Raw genomic sequence first — 18,453 nt, 5'->3', positions numbered from 1 at the left:
AAAAAAAACAAAATGTTATATCGCACAGTAGAGAAATAATCTTTGTTGTACTTTTCAATGTTGTATAATGCCTTACTGTAAAATCCAAATTCAAAATAATATGTATATAATTGTCACTGCTAATCAGATGCTTGAAAAATCTAATATTGTTTAAAAAATTTAATTGTTTTGGGGTTTTTTTTGTTTTTTTTTTTAAGTTTTCAAGTCATTAAAATCTGTACCACAATGAAGGAAACGTTTAAATTCTTTTATCCCTGCAGAGTCTGTGTAACTTCAACTTGTTCTGTTTTTAGGTTTCACATTTCAGTGATTGATTCAGTCTCACCGGTCTAGTTTGAAGTCACACTGTTATTATATTTTTTTTATGAAAACAAAATTAAAGCCACCTAATTTGCTGTAAATTGAGAATTTAGTAAGAAATAAGCCACATAATGTTCAACACAGAGTAAAAGATGATGTCGCCACCCTCATTTTTATCCACGGGTGTGTGAAGACTGAAGCCTCAATTTCAGCATCTCCGACTTTGTATTTTGGAACCACGTGAGATGATTGTGTGGTAGATGGGGGTCACTAGCTTATCTCTAGGCCTGTCATAATGGGGCTTTAGCAGTCAATTTCACAGCGACTGCCAACAACCTCCAGCAACAACTTTGCACTTTTTTTTTTCTTTTTTTTTTTTTTTAGCTTTGTCAGCTTTTCAATACGAGAGCGTAACTAACAAAATAAACATCATCTTGTTTTCAATAATACCTGCAAGTCGTGAGTACAACAATAAACTTAGTAAGGAAGTGTTTACTGTAGATGAAGTGAAAAGCAGTTTTGTTTTTTTCAGACTTCTTTCACAGGAAAAGACATCGCCTCCTGTTGGCCTTTAGAAATAAAGCAAGGCATTTCCTCATTGACCATTCATGACCTGAAGGCTATGTCCATCTTTTATATACAATCTGTGGCTCAACAGGACAGCTATTTAAGGTAAACATGTCAGGGTCATTGTTCCATTATTTCCAAGTAGGCAAAAATTTTATTAGGTATATATTAGGACCCCCCCAGCCCCCCACCGTCAAAGCAGCCAAATATCAGAAAGGAGTACTAGAAAAATATCCACGTAAGTCTGTCCACAGATTAGTAAACAGCACCCTAATGAAATTTGTTCCCACTCTGTGACAACACAATCATCTGATGCAGCTACTGAGTGACTGGGGGGAAAAAATAGCCAGGGATCAGCTGCTTCATAGGGAGGCATATCCATGTATTGGCAGCTTGTTTTTACAGTGCTACCGGTCAGCCAAAACTCTGCTCTCTGTATTATTAAGCCCTTGTGTCTATCAGTGAACTGTTTGAAAGCTTTGCTTTACCACTCACAAAGGAACCCTTAAAATTCTCTTGAAACAAGGAAGGAGTTTGTGTATTATCAATCAGTATTTTAGATATAAACTATAGTTTAGATATCAAATTTTGAATCCCATTTTTAGTAGTGACATTGAGCTTTGTAACCTTGAAGCTATCAGGTATCAAATTTGTCTCACGTTTCCTGGAATTGAAGGTTACTTAGAAGGTTGCCACAGTTTACCCAAGAAAGGCAAAATATATTTAAGATTTTCTTTTTTGTTAAAGAAAATGAGGTCTTGTTTTACATGCCAAATTACAGATCATCTTGTTTTTCAGGTAGCCGTTTCCTTCCCAGTAATGACAGGCATGGGGGTGTGCACTCATGCTCCACTCATATTCCAGCACAGACCTTAAGCCCATCCTTCGCTTGCTCCGTTCATCAACGTCATCAGTTGTTTTGGCTCTCCTATATCTACTGCAAACAAACCTGAAAGTCAAATAGAAGCTATGTGCAAAAATCATATCTTTCCCTGATAAACATGTAGACTCAAATTAAAGAGGCTGCAGAGCTTTACGGTTCTCGTTTACTGCCAGGTCACTAAAACCTGACGTGGAGCCAATGCTGTGTTGCTAAATGACTTTTAAAATTCACCCTCTGATCATTAAATGTCTTTCATTGCAGGGGTGCATCAGGCTCCTTCCTTCTTTTGCTTCATTCAGAGGTTTGCTACTTCAAATATGTGTACTATAAATATCCATAGACACATGAGCTCATTTGGTTCACATGTTGTTTACTGTTAGTTTGGTGATTGCACTGCTGTATAGTCCTGTGTAGCTTTGACAGTATGACCTGGGCCATTGTCCACTGAGTTAACGTCATGTCAAAAAGCTCTATACACATTAGAACGCAGTAAATGTAAGTGGAAACGGTGCACGTGACGGCCTCCATCTTGTTTCACAGGTGATGCATTCTTCAGGTTATGCAACTTTTCCCCCGCCTTTTTCTCCCCCTCATTCTGGCTCATGTTGTTGATCTTGCAGAGCTTTTCTGACTTTATGTTTTGGCATAAATCTAATTTGGCCTTTCCACTCTTGCAACTGATTACTTGTTTGCAGCTTGAACTAAACCTTCTGTACTTTCTCTCAGGAACTCTTTTCTTAATGGTAGCCTAGAATAACTGCTGAGACAGAGTTATTTCCCAACCATGGGATTAATAAAGTATTTGTCTTATTTTATCTTAAAATAATATGCTTTCCTCCGGGAGTGTGTTCTCTACTCAGCTGGAAGTTGTGCACGTTGTGAATGGATCCTGTGATCACCCACCCCATTATTGTTTTCTGTGGAAGTCCAGACCCCTTTATGTTGCTGAGCTCATATAGTGTACCTATCTGTCTCTGTCTCTTTTCAGCCAACTGTCTGCTTTACTTTAGTCTCCTGAAACAGAGAGGGCTTTATTTCCTAAACTCTTCCCTTGATTTAGATGTGAGCAGCCTCAGACCGAAGCTAAGAGGCTGGACTTTCAGCCCTTGTTCATCATGTAAATGTATGAATCGATAAACGTGTAAATACAGTAGGGGAGAGTGGGGTGAGTTGTGCCAGTTTTTACTTAAAGTTACTTTAAAGCAAGACCATGATAGTAATGCTTCCAACTAAAATATATATATATATATTTCAGAATGGGAACAATCACTTTGGATCTGAAATATGGTATTTAAGAAATACAGCTTTCTGGAAAAAAGTGGTCTTGTGGCACAACTTGCCCCCGGTGCGGGGAAAGTTGTGCATTTGGAGATAATGCATTGGGGTAAATTGTGCCATTGATTATTTAAGTAAAACAGAATATTTTGATCTCAGAAACTGTAATGCTTTATAAAAGCTAGACAAATACAATACAAAATGACTCATTTAAGGTTTATTTAAAGTTATTTTACAACATCAAAGGCTACTTTTCTACAAGCCTATTGCACCACATGAGCACATCAAAGGTCAGTTTTCTTAAACAAGGTCTAGCGCTTTATGAACACACCAGAACAAAGTTGAGTTCAAAAATGAAAAAATGAAGAAAAAAATCAGCATCCATCACCTGCGCATCCATCCATTGTACTGTTGTAGTAGGTTTTCATTGAGTAATAGTAATAGTTTTGTCTAAAAGTTGAAAGCTGTGTGTGATGGCAGGTTGAGCATAACACCATTTTCTTTAGGAGTTGTCACCGCCTTCAGTGAGATGTGAGATTCATGGTTGTCCAAAATGAGCAGAACGGGTAATTGGTGGAGCAGTTGGTTGAACCCCTGCCTGTCTTCCTCTTATAATTCTGTGGCATTATGATCTATTTCTATTTTTGGTCTAAAATGAAGAATATCACATAGTTTTAGTGATAAAAAAAAATAAAACAGTGTACAATTACAATAAATTATAGTGGAGGTGAGTTGTGCCACTGGCACAACTTAACCCAGGCCCTCTGGCACAAATCACCCCAACCCGAACTTTTTGGAAAAAAATGCATCATCCAGCATTTTTAGCTAACATAATGCTAGCTGTATAGACTTATAGCGTAGCATACCAAAGCAGTTAAAACATTTGTAGAATGTTTTTGAACTTGTCTATAACTGTTCAGACACAACAATCAAAAACCTTGATCATAGAAATTTTACTTTGTAGGGCAAAAACATTTTTTTGAAGTTAAATGTGCTTACTTCTCATGCAATGAGGCTCTCATCTTTACAGGATGAGTAAAATGACTGACTCTTCAAAAATGTGTGGTCACATGGCAAATTTCTTTTATGGTTCCCTAGAAACAGGGGGTGGCACAACTTCCCCACTGGCACAAATCACCCCACTTTCCCCTACTTGTGTGCACATTTAACACAGTAACATGGTTACTGTGTTAAATGTGCACACAAGTAACACAGTAACCATGTTACTGTGTTAAATGTGCACACAAGTAACACAGTAACATGGTTGCCTGAGAGTGTGCAGACTCGGGTGTTTCATAAAACACATGGCCTCGGATTACGTGGACGCTTAAAGACTCGCTGGGTGTTGGTGACGCCACTGGAGGGAGTGGTCTGTGAGGAAAGACCGCACCTCCGGGGCTCCGCCAATCCGAGAGAAAGCCGGTTTCCCCTTCAACCAGATGGCTGCTGATATATAGCTTGAAGGCGCAGCTGATGCAACACTGAACGAAGATAACGCGTACATCACGTCAGCGTGGAGTAAGAGAAGAAATCAGCATCCCATTCTCCAAAAAGCAACTCGGAGAGGATCTTTCTTTTTGAGTGTGGTAACTATAGACTGGTGAGTTCACTGATCCCTTTATTTGATTACAGATTTAATAACCCGATCATTTTTTAAGAATGTCAGTTCGGTATTTTAAGGACATTTAAACGGATTCTATACGCTATTAATTAATTTGTTGCACGCTTTTTTTTCTTTTTCTTTTTTTAATTATCACGTGTTTAACCCTTATTTCCTGTTCAGATCCTCTCTCTTTTTGGCATAAGCAAAGACCTTTTTCTGAAGTGCAGCCAATTGCTGGGGTGATAGTGACGTGATGAGCTCAGGCAGTGTACCAGCAGGTTCAAACGGGCGCACTGGGCTGGTTTCATTTGTCTGGGTGACCCGCTGCCTCTCACGGGTCTGAGTGTGCTTCTGATTTGCTCTCATTCAGAATTTCGCCTTTTAAGAGTGCCCGACACCAGTAGCCTTGCCCTCACGGAAAAGCAGGTGTACACTGGAGGCTATGGAGATCAGTTACACTGCCATTAAGGAACTAAGTGATAGACATGTCCTATAGAAGCTATCCATAGCGCGCTGCCTCAGCAGACTGAGCCCATATTACACAACTGGCTTATATGATGAGTACGTAAAACAACATTGAACAGCACACGATGGAGCAGGAGAGTGTGCTTTTGCCAAAAGTCTGAAATTTACGGTGTATTTTTTAAGCTCAGTCTATGATTACTGTTATGAATCAGTTTATGTTTCATTGAGTATTTCTAAGGAATTCACGGCAAACGATATTCCGACACATTCCGGCGCCGTTCATACCACCGTTTTTCAAGGCTACTGTGTGCCGCCGTACGCCCTCTGTCTCTGATTGGCTCTCGGTGAAGGCAGGGCAGTATATATATATATACTCAAGTAACTCCGTTCCTTCTTTTCTGGGAAACTCATTGAACTCCCGGTAAGTGTTTTTTTTAAGTGATGCGTTTGCGTAACGGTCAAGGCGTCTCATTAATGAACGACAAGTCGATTTAATCAAATTTAAAGTAGTTTTGCGCTGTTAACATGCTTTGCAGGAATGACATTAAGTGACTACTTTTCCTCTATTTTAAGTAGTTCTGTGCATTTCTAAAAATGATATATGTGTTTATATTTAATTTGATCTTAATTTAAACTTTACTTCGACTGTATTTGAAAGACAGTGCATGTTTTGGTGTTTTTATGCGCGTTGGAGCTTCCATTGCGCCTATTTTCTCGACTGCCTGTCATTTACGTTCAGTTGTAGTCTCCGTGTTTTGGCGTGTTTTCTCGCAGCTCAATGCTTTCAGATACATTTGATTAACCTGGCTTTTAAGGGAATTAAAATTAAATTGCCGTCTAAGGCCATCTTGTTTGTCCATCTCTTGGCGCCTGAGGCTTGGAAAGGAGCCCAGAATCTCTTGCCAAAATGATACAGAGCGAGGCCACCACATGATGACAAAAGCTTAAACGCATAGATCCAAATGGGCTTTCAGTAGATTGGTGGCCCTCTGCTAGACTTCTCCTGCTCCTTAAAGAGACAGTGAGTGCTGAAAAAATGGATTTTTATTACCCAAAAGCAAACGCGCACTATTCTTTTTTCCTGCAGGTACTAACATGCCTGTTATCAGGATCTTCAGCAAGGTGGTCAAGCAGGCATTGCTCAGCACCCCAGGGTGTGGCTGCCAGCCCTTAACAGTGGCTGTGCGCAACATCAGCTTCTCCCCTCGACAGGTGACATCTGATGCCAGCTTCCATTCTGTGTCCTTCTCAGAAACAGATCATCCCAAGGTGCTCATCACAGGTATGCACTGGTAATTTGTAGCAGTACAGAATAATGGAGTGCAATTATTTTCTCTTTTTTTTTTAATGGGAGATTTTAAAGGCATACGATGCATGGTAAGCTTTGTGAAATATGCTCCTCTGGCACTTCAGGATCAGCAGGGTTTCAAGCATTTGGCAATGAGAGCTGAAAAGGATGCCATTTAAAAATAAAATGTGGGCGTCCAGTGCCAAGACCTTTTTACTTATGGCCACTCTCCTGAGTTACTTCAGTCTCCATGGAAACTATAAGCACTGATACTTATTAGCTGCGGTTCATCAGATGACGTCTAATATTTCCATCTCCTTCCATCCACCACAGGTGGCTTGGGCCAACTCGGCGTGGGGCTTGCTAAATTGTTGAGGTAAGGATTTTAATTTGTCTGAATACAAACATGTATTGTGTCAATTGTTACATGAATTTTAACACAGCAGTTCAGCGGTTTATTATAATAAAGTGTGTAATATTTATTCCTTCACAGGAAGCGGTTTGGAAAGAATAACGTAATTCTGTCTGACATCAGGAAGCCTCCAAACAGTGTTTTCCACAGTGGTGAGTAAACTCATGTGCTGTAGCCGAATTAATTTTTGGAGTCTGGAATGCATAAAGAGTCTTTTTACAATGTTTAATAATTACTTTAAAATAGATGCTGCATTTCTATTTTATTAGAAATTCAAATTTCAACAATATCAGCCAATATTCTATACAAAGTAGGATAGACTTATATTGAAATAGGGTCACTGTTTATTCATTTCATGTTTGTCTAGATGTTTTTTTTTTTTTTGGTCAAATGGTCAAACTGGGAAAGTACAATGTTGGCAAATCACCTCTCTTCCTTTAATATTGAATTTTCCTTCTTTTATGCTTTAGGTCATGTCACAGTTTCCTGAGGAAAAATGCAGTTAATACGTTTCTCCAAATCAATATGTGACACTTATTACCTTGCTTTGTTAATGTTCAGCAATGAGCTGTCCAAAAGTTGTTTGTGGACACAGAGAAGGCACCACTTTCAAATAAACATGCTCTGACACATTACCAGCTACTCGGGTGCTGCTGAATTCTTTTTCAGAAAAAAACAGGTGAACGCAGTAGGGAAGGATTTATTAGCAGCCTGTACTAAAAGCTGGGGGAGCATCGTTGACAAGCAAGTGTAGTCAATGTGAGTGTCGACAAGTGAAGTGAAACCCTTACAATGCTTCTCCATCTGTCACCAACAGGCCCCTTCATCTACTCAGACATCCTGGACTACAAGAACCTGCGGGAAATTGTGGTGAACAACCGCATCACGTGGCTGGTTCACTACAGCGCCCTCCTCAGTGCAGTTGGAGAGGCTAACGTGGCCTTGGCACGCTCTGTTAACATCACTGGCAAGTGAATTTGTAACTTATCCTTCTTATTTTGGCATAGAGATTTAAGCTGATGCTCTGTGAACTGTTGTTGCATAGTGCATGTGCTAAGTGATTATTTGCGTGTTTCTCAGGGCTTCACAACATCCTGGACATTGCAGCAGAGCACGGCTTGCGTCTGTTTGTCCCCAGCACCATTGGTGCCTTCGGTCCCACTTCCCCCCGCAACCCTACACCGGATTCTGTGTGTGCAGAGACCCCGGACTATCTATGGTGTTTCCAAAGTACATGCTGAGTGATGGGAGAGGTGAGAGATAAGATTTTTTTTCTCTTAATTCTCAAAAACAAAACCACAAGCAACAGATTTATTTTCAGTGCATATGCTTGTTTGGTTTTTTTCCCAATCACTGATTTTATGCATTTTATGTGCAATCAGTTACATTTTAATCGATCTGTAAATGTATTGGTTATAAATAACCAATTCCTCCTGTTCTTCAACAGTACTACCACCACCGTTATGGGCTGGACTTCCGCTGTCTACGCTATCCTGGAATAATCTCTGCTGATTCCATGCCTGGAGGTGGCACAACAGGTAGGGCAGATTCAGACTATATATATATATATTATATATATATATATATATATATATATATATATAGGTGTGTATATATATATAAGGTATATTATATATAAGGTATATTATATATAATATATAAGGTATATTATATATAAGGTATATAAGGTATATTATATATATATAAGGTATTATATATATAAGGTATATATATATATATTAAGGTATATTATATATATATATATATAAGGTTTCAGTTTTAATGGATGCCTATTTCCTGCACCTCTCCTATCATGTCACATGTGTGTTATGCAACTATCTATTTCAGAGTGTTGGCTGTGACTTGTTGCATTTTTTTTTTTAAGTTGGCACATAACTTGATGCAGTATCCCCATATTTTCACTTGCCTGAACAGCTACCACACTCCTTATCAGTCTGGCTTTTCAGATGAGTTTGGCTTGTGAAAACTGGATGATCATAAAAGATTTCACTTGCAATACTTTGACTCTGCATGTATTTCTTTATTGTGTATTTGATCAGGAGGGTTTGAACACTGTAGCACTGCTGTAACAAGTATTTAAAAAAAATTTTTTTCCTTCCACCCCAAAATCTCTTACCAGACTATGCTGTCCAGATTTTCCACGATGCCATCAAAACTGGCAAGTTTGAGTGCAACCTCAGACCTGACACGCGGCTGCCCATGATGTATATTGACGATTGCCTGCGTGCCACACTGGAGGTGATGGAAGCACCGGCTGAGACACTAAGCATGAGGACCTACAACATCAATGCCATGAGCTTCACGCCTGAGGAACTGGCCCAGGAACTCCAGAAGCAGATGCCTGAGCTGGAGGTCACGTATGAGGTTGACCATGTACGACAGGCAATTGGTAAGCAAGACTTTAGATTTGTTAAAACGGAAACTTCTCATTGATAGCATTTATTTTTTTAATTTGTAAGAACTTAATTTGTTCTCAAGCATTACTTACTGTGTGTTGTTTTTGATGGGAAACTCCTATCAGATAAATTGATGCGTGCTGTAAATCTGTTCCTTTCCAGCTGACAGCTGGCCGATGAACTTTGACGACTCCAACGCACGGAAGGACTGGGGCTGGAAACACGATTACGATCTGCCAGAACTCGTCCAGACAATGCTCAACTTCTTTGGCTCAGAAACGCGCATGGCTCATGCTAACTGAGCTGCACCAATCATAGGATTTTAATTATTATTTTTTCGTACATTACGTGAAAGACTGACCAAAGAGAATAGAGAAATGTGGCCTGTGCATAGTCGTCGTCATCTCCCTTCTCTCTGCAAAATCAGAAGGGTGCTTCTTGTCTGGCACCAGCCGACCTTGTCTCAAATGTAACGGTCAATGCAGGCTAGACAATCCCCGCCCCACCCCCCAATCTAGTCTTTCCACCTCTGCTTTGCTCTCTTCTGTCCATTTTCTGCTTAGAGATTTGGGTGAGGAGCAGTCTGAGTCGAATGGTTGCAAGCGGTATCAATGATGTCAACTTGTTTCGATGAAATGAAGGATAACTTGCATGCAAAAACATTATTTTTTTTGCAATGTTTCTGTGGAATCTGGTTAACAAATGGGGAACGGTGCATTCTGCATTTGACATTTCTGTGTTTTTCTCTAAAAACTCAAATGGTAGGGGGTTTGTTTTTGATAAATTTCCAAAAATTTGGGTATTTAGGCCTAAAGCTTTGGGGCCAAAATCAATCAAGAGGTATATAAGTACACAAGTTGGATCCTTTGTTGCACTTGTGACAGAGTTGTATCTTAAAACCTCTGACAAAAAAGCCTGATCACCTACAGGGGTGAATACCTGATACATTGTATCTGTTTTTCAAGCAGTGCAGTAATTCAGAAGAATTGTTTTTTTTTTTTTCTTTTTTGTATTCCATGACAAATTATTTATTCTGTTGGTGTTTAATATGTGGGAGCACTTCTTAGCACTCTTTTTTTTTTTTTCTTTTAAGTGTTGCTGTCCACATTTATGTAATTTTATTTTTATCATCAGTTAGATTATTTTGAAAAGAAAGGGAAATACACTGCATACATCTGCATTTGGAGGTGTCTCTTATTTTCAGGAACTCTGAAGATTGTTTTCTATGTGAATGTCTTAGCAGGTTTCGTTTCACACAACAAGCTTTGACAATTAAAAAAAAAAATCCACATACCTCTGAGTGCTTCTGCGATCATTTTTTATTTTATCTTAATTTTTTTTTTTTTTTTACACATTTTATTTAATCATCAGTTTGTTAACCTCTAGGAAATTCAAGACTCATGCATAACAGGAAAGTTGTTATATCAGGTTTGTGAAGGGCAGCTTGCCATGTCAACGACTTTAGTACAGTGTTCAAGTCACAGATACTGTGAACACATCACTCCAGAAAACACAACTGTCTTTTATTCTTAGTAAAGAATGCTCGACCTGTTGGATCAGTGGTACTCAGCAGACATGTTGGGCTATGAGTTGTGCAAGCTGCTGAGCAGCACTTGGATATTTCATAACTGCTAACAGCAGACTGTCACAATAACACAATTTGTTCCCATTACTTTAGTTGAATCTGTGAAAAATACCAAATACAACAGTTTGACAGGTATAAAATAGCATTTTCTCTTTAGGATTCACCTTGTTGTTGGTGATTCCAAAAGAATTAACTGAAAATTTGGCATGTCTTATGTATAGTGTGCAGTGTTATCTTAAAAAATTGAATAAAGTGGACAAGTGGAGGACAGTAGTACCCTATCAATCTTAGACTGGCCTCCCCAGAGCCCAGACCTCAACATTATTGAAGCAGTGTGGAATCATCTTAGCAAAGAATGGAATAAAAAGCAGCCAACATCCAAAGGAGAGCTTTGATTCCTGAAGTCTACCTAAAGAAATGACAGAAAGCTGTCTAAGAGAGTTCAGGCTGTTGTTCCTACCAAATACTGACTTTCAAGCTCATTAGAATTGTACAAACTCTGTTTTTGCCTTATATACTGCATTTCCATGCATGCTTATATACGATTCAGTAAACTTCTGCATCTAGTTCTCAGCAAAATATATATTTTTAAAAGAGTGGTGGCTTAAGACTTTTGCACAGCCTTTTGGATCCATAATTATAGGCCCCAAAGCATTTTATGGCGTGAAGAAGAATCCAAGAGTAACAACATGCATACGTGGAGAAAGCACATCCAGCTGTCAAGACTTTTTAACCACTGCAAGCATCTGCTTTACATGAATACACGGTGCAGATATGAGAATGAATTGGGAAAAAAAAAAAAAAAAAAAGAAGCAAAGTACAAATATTGGCCCTCCAGTTTACAAAGTTAGTGTGTGTTCTCTTATAGGACAGATCGTTCTGTCATCGCACGGACAGAACGAGTGAGTCTGGAAAATCAAGAGGAGGAGGTGTGTGCCTAATGATTAATAACAACTGGTGTGACAGTAGGAATGTTGTCCTTCTGAAACAATCATGTTCACCTAACCTGGAGCTCCTAACCCTGAAATGCCGTCCCCACTACCTGCCCCGCGAGTTCACTTCGGTCATCTTCAGCGCCGTCTATATTCCACCTCAGGCGGACACAAACACTGCACTATCCGAGCTACATGAGGCTATTTCCACCTATCAGGCTAACCAGCGTGATGCGGCTCTCATCGTAGCCGGGGACTTTAACAGTGCAAACTTGAAAAAGCTGATACCGGAGTTTATTCAACACATCGACTGCCCCACCAGAGGAGAGAGGACCCAAGACCACTGCTACTCTCCATTCAAAGATGGCTACAAAGCAAAGCCTCTTCCGCCTTTTGGGAAGTCTGACCACACCTCTGTACTTCTCATGCCGAAATACAAACAACGGCTCAGGCAGGAACCCCCTGCTGTGAGAGAAGTGACCCGGTGGTCTGATCAAACAGAGGCCGCTCTGCAGGGTGCGTTGGATTCAACCGACTGGGACATGTTTCGCAGCAGCGCGGGCGGAGACATCGAGGAGTTTACGGAAACTGTTGTGGGATTTATTGGGAAAGTTGTTGAAGACACTTCACTTAGGAGGACATCAGGACTTTTCCCAAACAGAAGCCGTGGGTGGATAAATCTGTCCGCGACGCCCTGAGGTCCCGCACCGTTGCCTACAACTCCGGCCTCGACTCTGGGAACATGGAGGACTACAAGGTTGCATCATACAACGTCCGCAGAGCGGTGAAAGAGGCTTAAACATCGCTACGGCCGCAGACGGGAACAGCAACTACAACAGTCTGACCCCAGGGGACTTGGCAGGGACTACGCACCATCACGGACTACAAAGCACCACACACACCCGGTGAGTGCCGAAGCTTCTCTGGCTGATGAACTCAACATCTTCTTTGCGCGCTTTGAGTCGGGAAGCCGACAGCCCGCTGCGCTCCCGGCCGGAGGGGCGGAGACACTCACTGTGACGGAGCGCGACGTGAGGAGGGCGTTTTAGACGTGGTAACACCAGAAAGCGGCTGGACCAGACGGTATTAGTGGACGTGTCCTTAAGACCTGCGCTGACCAGCTGGCACCTGTGTTTACACTGATATTCAACCTCTCACTGAAACTGTGTGTGATTCCCACCTGCTTTAAAAAGTCCATCATAGTCCCTGTCCCAAGAAAACCACCACCCAGCAGCCCCAATGACTTCAGGCCCATAGCACTCACCTCTGTGGTGATGAAGTGTTTTGAGAGACTCATCAAGACATTCATCACCTCCTCACTGCCCACCACCCTCGACCCACTACAGTTTGCATACCGGCCAGACAGATCCACAGATGACGCCATATCCTTCCTCCTCGTCTCTGGAGCTTGAAAAAGGCGACTGGACTTCTTTTTGTTTCTTAAAGACGTTTCACCTCTCATCCGAAAGGCTTCTTCAGTTCTCAACCAAATGGTGGAGAGACCCAGGTATTTAAACCCCTGTGGGCGTAGTCCCCTGGAGGTGGTTATGACCCTCTATTGATCATGTGCGTGAACACATGTGCCCAGGTGTGAAGGGGGCGTGGGTCATATTAATCAGTGGTTTCAGTTGAAACCAATTTAGGACTCCGCTCCATTGTTTCCTGTGGCCTATTGAGGTCACTGGAACAAAGGTGTGAATGGGGGTTGAGACGTCTGGGAAGGGAGCTCAGGACAGCACTGTAAGCGGGGGAAAGTTGGTGACGTAATCCACCTCCTCTGTTCAATGATGGTTGTTCACAGTGGACATAGATGGCTTCTTACAGTGCTGTCCTGAGCTCCCTTCCCAGACGTCTCAACCCCATTCACACCTTTGTTCCAGTGACCTCAATAGGCCACAGGAAACAATGGAGCGGAGTCCTAAATTGGTTTCAACTGAAACCACTGATTTAATATGACCCACGCCCCCTTCACACCTGGGCACATGTGTTCACGCACATGATCAATAGAGGGTCATAACCACCTCCAGGGGACTACGCCCACAGGGGTTTAAATACCTGGGTCTCTCCACCATTTGGTTGAGAACTGAAGAAGCCTTTCGGATGAGAGGTGAAACGTCTTTAAGAAACAAAAAGAAGTCCAGTCGCCTTTTTCAAGCTCCAGAGACTACTATGACCTGGATGACTGAGAATCTACACAGACATCCTTCCTCCTCCACAAGACCCTTTCACACATAGACACTGGTAAGGGGAACTATGTGAGAGTGCTGTTTGTAGATTACAGCTCAGCATTCAACACCATAGTTCCCTCCAGGCTGGTCTCTAAGCTGCTGGACCTGGGCCTGGGCCCATCCCTGTGCAGGTGGGTTCACAGCTTCCTGACCAGCAGACCACAGGTGGTACGAGTGGGTCACCTCACCTCATCCTCCCTCACCCTCAACACTGGATCCCCCCAAGGCTGTGTGCTCAGCCCTCTGCTGTACTCACTGTACACCCATGACTGCGAGGCCACGTCAGAGTCCAACGTCATCATCAAGTTTGCTGACGACACTGCTGTTGTGGGACTAATCTCTCACAATGAGGAGACAGCCTACAGGAGAGAGGTCTCCCGCCTGGAGAACTGGTGCCAGGAGAACCACCTCCTGCTCAACGTCAGCAAAACAAAGGAACTGATCGTGGACTTCAGCAGGAAGCAGCAGAGGGACTACCATCCACTTGTCATCAGTGGTGCTGAGGTGGAAAGAGTGGACACTTTCAAATACCTGGGAGTGACCATCTCACAGGACCTGTCCTGGACTCATCACATAAACATCACTGTGAAGAAGGCCAGACAGCGTCTCTACCTCCTCAGGCGGCTGAGAGACTTCAAGCTCCCACTCAAGGTGCTCAGGAACTTTTACACCTGCACCATCGAGAGCATCATGCGTGGGAGCATCACCACCTGGATGGGAAACCGCACCAAGCAGGACTTCATGGCCCTAAAAAGGGTGGTTCGTTCAGCTGAACGGACCATCAGAACCACCCTCCCCAACCTGCAGGACATTTACACCAAGTAGTGCAGGCTGAGGGCCATGAAGATCCTAAAACAGCCCAGCCACCCCGGACACTCTCTCTTCTCCCTGCTCCCATCAGGCCGGCGTTACCGCTGCCTGAGGACTAAGACTGAAAGGTTGAAGAAGAGTTTTTACCCACAAGCCATCCGTCTGCTCAACTCTGAGCCCTAACTGGACCATTATTGCACAATGTAATAAATTTATAATTTAAAAAGTGTGTATAGTGTATAGTATATAGAGTATAGTGTATAGTGTGAATTACTTTTTTTTTTTTATTCTTCTTATTTATATGTGTGTGTATATATGGTTGCAGGTACAAAATACATTTCACTGTGCATTGTACTGTGTATAACTGTGCATGTGACAAATAAACACTATCTTATCTTATCTTATCTTAAGAAAGAGCAAATAAACCTCCAAAAGAAAATTGTCCTCCTCAGCACATCAATAAAACCGGAACTGCCGTTTTTTCCTTACCAAACGGGATCATAAACTGTAACCCAGGGGCAGCAGTGTCCTTTACATGCTCAGTAGCCTGTCTTCAATTTCTCTGTGTCAGTGACTGCAGCTTTTCCAGGTGACCTTGTTTTGTTTTGTTTGCAGTTGTGCTTCACAAGAAAGAGCACAGAGGGGGAAACAGACTGGTTGGCTACACCAAGAGATCCACTTCAGTTTATGCCAGTGAAGTGAAAGAACACGCTGCCTTTCATTTCACCCTCAGGAGCTCTCATCACTAAATTGCACCTGTTCAGTCTTATTGTGTGTCGGCAAAAGTGCAGGTATACTTCCGAGTGTTATCATTTTAAATATCGTTTTAAAATAGTTTACAAATTCCAAGTGCTTTTATTGGTAACTTAATTTCACCTGTTATAACCCTTTTAAAATGAGAGTTTATGCATGCACTACTCATGGATAAAAAAAAGGTTCGACTAGCTGCAGGCTGGGTACACACAGACAGAGGCAATATTCACCCATACAAATTCTGCTTTGGATGACTGTATGTGAATGTGAGCAAGCCTGTGTGTCAAGCAGGAGGGGCACTAAGAGGTGGTGGAGGAAACAGAGAGGGACCTGAAGAGGCTTTTGCTTTTTCATTACTTCTGTTCTCTTTCTTGTAAGGAGAAACCCAGCCACTTATGTAACACATCTCCCTTGGTGTGCACGGAGGCACACAGCCCTGCCTTTCCACCAGCCAGTCAGAGAGCTTCTCCAGTTGGTTGGGCCCCACTGTTTTGTTCGTCATCGTGTAACAGGATTCTCACAGTGTGCGGGAGATTACGCTGGACTGGAGCAGAAAGTGAAGGGAGAGGCAGTCAGCCAAAGACACCATAGCCTCTGTTCCACAGCCAGCTGTTAGTCCACATGGAGACTTGTTGCCACGGTAATGGGAGGCCAGGACACCCCACACCCCACCCCATCAACCACCAACCACAACCTTTCCTATAACAGCCTCCAGTATCAACAGAAAACAGTAGAGACCTGTTATGTATGGTAAAGGCCTAACTCATGGCGCCAGGCATTCAGACTGGTGAGTCAGTGCAGTCACTGCTGCTTCTCTCCTCTGTGACAGTTCCACACAGACAGAGGGTGAAAGACGCTTTCATCAAAAAAAAAAAAAAAAATGTGTTCGTGCTTTATGACTTTGCAGAAAGAGTTTCATCCTGTGGCAGAATAGAGAAACTGAAATATCTTCAGTTACAAAAATCACTGAGCGTGTTTCTCACATCAGTCTCCAACAGGGCTGATTTCAGACATGTAATAAAATTCATTTTCAATGTGTGGATTCCCCTTGATGAGCTAAGTGTTTATATAATACCTAAATTTGGCTTTACATTGTAAATGAGGTTTTGACCTGATATGACCTGTTCACCTCAAGTGCACGGTGTGAACATGTTTAGAAAAGCCGTTTTATAATTTTACATAACCTCTTCCTGGGGGTAACATACAGTGCACTTTTTTGAGATGTGTGGAAAACTAACAGGCTGGCATAATTCAGTGCAACAGTTGGAGTTTTCTTTGTAGGTTCTCGAGTGTTCGGATGACCATACTTGCTGTTCCTGATCCTTTCATGGCATCTGTTGCGCAACCTAATCCCCTACTTGAGGTGATAACCTTAGCCACAGTTTATAGGTCAGATTACATTTTCATTGGAGCTAGCTTTGACCATTAGAAACCCCAAGTGATATCTGACACTGGACCAGCAGATAAAGTGAATCTCGTGCTTTCTAATCTCAGAGTGCATTAAAATTGTGCATTAAAACTGTTATTTATTTCTATATGGCATACTTTATACAAGTGTCTGCACTGCTTCATTCCAGACTTCACCAAAATGTCATTGTGTGTATGAGAATAAAGAAACTTTGAATCTTGAAATGAGCCCAGAACACTGTTGGTAAGGAAGGATTTATTATGCCAAAATAAAAACAGCTGTATATCAGAAGATGATATGCAGCCTACAGCATGTGTATCCTTCGTTTAGATTCACTGTTCACTTTAAACATTTGAATTAAAAAGAAATGGCTTAGTGAAGTCCTGCTCTGTCTGCTCTTTCACACAACAAGCTTTGACAATTAAAACCTTCCACACCTTTTATTTAGTCATCAGTTTGTTAGCCTCCAGTACATTCAAGAGTCTTGCACCACAAGGAAAGTTGCTATGGTCAGGTTCGAGGAGGGCAGCTTGCCATGTCAAAAACTTTAGTACAGAGTGTCCTAGTTACACAGATAAAGCTACTGTGAACACAATCCAAATGACACAACTCTCTTTCATTCTAGAAAAGGATATTAGACCTATTAAGTTTTAAAAGAATTAATTTCCATCTGTTTTAAAGCAGATCAGTGGTCACTATCAGACATATTGGGCTGTGAGTTATACAAGCTGTTGGTCAGCACTTGGATATTTCAGAGTCACTGACAGCTTATGGGTAACAGCAGGTGAAATGTATATATGCATTTACTGGCCTTATCGGCCACTCAGTAAAGCTGAAAATGCTGACAGATGCAGAATTGAAAATCAGATGACCTTCGAATCAGCGCTTTACGAACCTGAATATGGAAATTATATAGCATAAACTTCAAAGCTTGCACTGGTGCTAATAGCAACAGAGATATGGCATATCTCAGCATGGTGTGCAGTGCGTCCTTGGAAAAACTGGAGGAAACTGGACAAGCGGAGGACAAAAGAAAAAAGTGGCTGGCCTAAAAAATATCTACAGCAGATAAACAGTCTGAAAGTTATGTCATTAAGAAATAGGAACAAATCCAGCAAAGACCTGACACAGGACCTGAGACGTGATCCATTTAATGTTCACTGAAGCCTCAGAGAAACAAGGAGAAAAGGCTGAAAATCAGTGGCAGCAGGTCTGATGGAGCGATGAATCCAGATTTGAAAATTTTGGTTCAAATCATCGTCAAAATATATGGAGGAGGTCAGGAGAGAGGGACAACAGTGAGGTCCTACAATCATCTGTAAAACATGGTGGAGGCTCTGTCATGTTTGTGGCTACATTTCAATCAGTCGTGTTGGGGATCTTGTCAAAATTGATAGATTATGACCACACACAAAAAATACCATCAGACTTTGATCTACCAATGCAATACCATTCGGAAGAGTCTGATTAGCAACGACTTCATTTTTCAGCATGACAATGATTAAAATGAAAGTAACTGCCACTGAA

At 41.7% G+C, this 18,453-nt stretch overlaps 1 protein-coding gene across 1 annotated transcript; it reads left to right on the top strand.

The window, feature by feature from the left end:
- The first annotated feature begins 4,447 nt into the window (after positions 1 to 4,447).
- On the top strand, positions 4,448 to 10,503 carry tdh (L-threonine dehydrogenase). Its single transcript, XM_030721634.1, is given in 11 exon segments — positions 4,448 to 4,625; positions 6,181 to 6,375; positions 6,715 to 6,757; positions 6,875 to 6,945; positions 7,611 to 7,760; positions 7,874 to 7,980; positions 7,982 to 8,033; positions 8,036 to 8,046; positions 8,241 to 8,331; positions 8,934 to 9,203; positions 9,373 to 10,503. Coding segments are annotated over 10 exon segments (1,122 nt in total). The 5' UTR covers positions 4,448 to 4,625; positions 6,181 to 6,188; the 3' UTR covers positions 9,513 to 10,503.
- Positions 10,504 to 18,453: the final 7,950 nt, after the last annotated feature.

Source organism: Archocentrus centrarchus, chromosome 24 (assembly GCF_007364275.1).
Source record: "Archocentrus centrarchus isolate MPI-CPG fArcCen1 chromosome 24, fArcCen1, whole genome shotgun sequence".
Lineage (NCBI taxonomy): Eukaryota > Metazoa > Chordata > Actinopteri > Cichliformes > Cichlidae > Archocentrus > Archocentrus centrarchus.
Note: the sequence above shows the minus strand (reverse complement) of the source record. Positions and strands in the feature narration are given on the sequence as shown.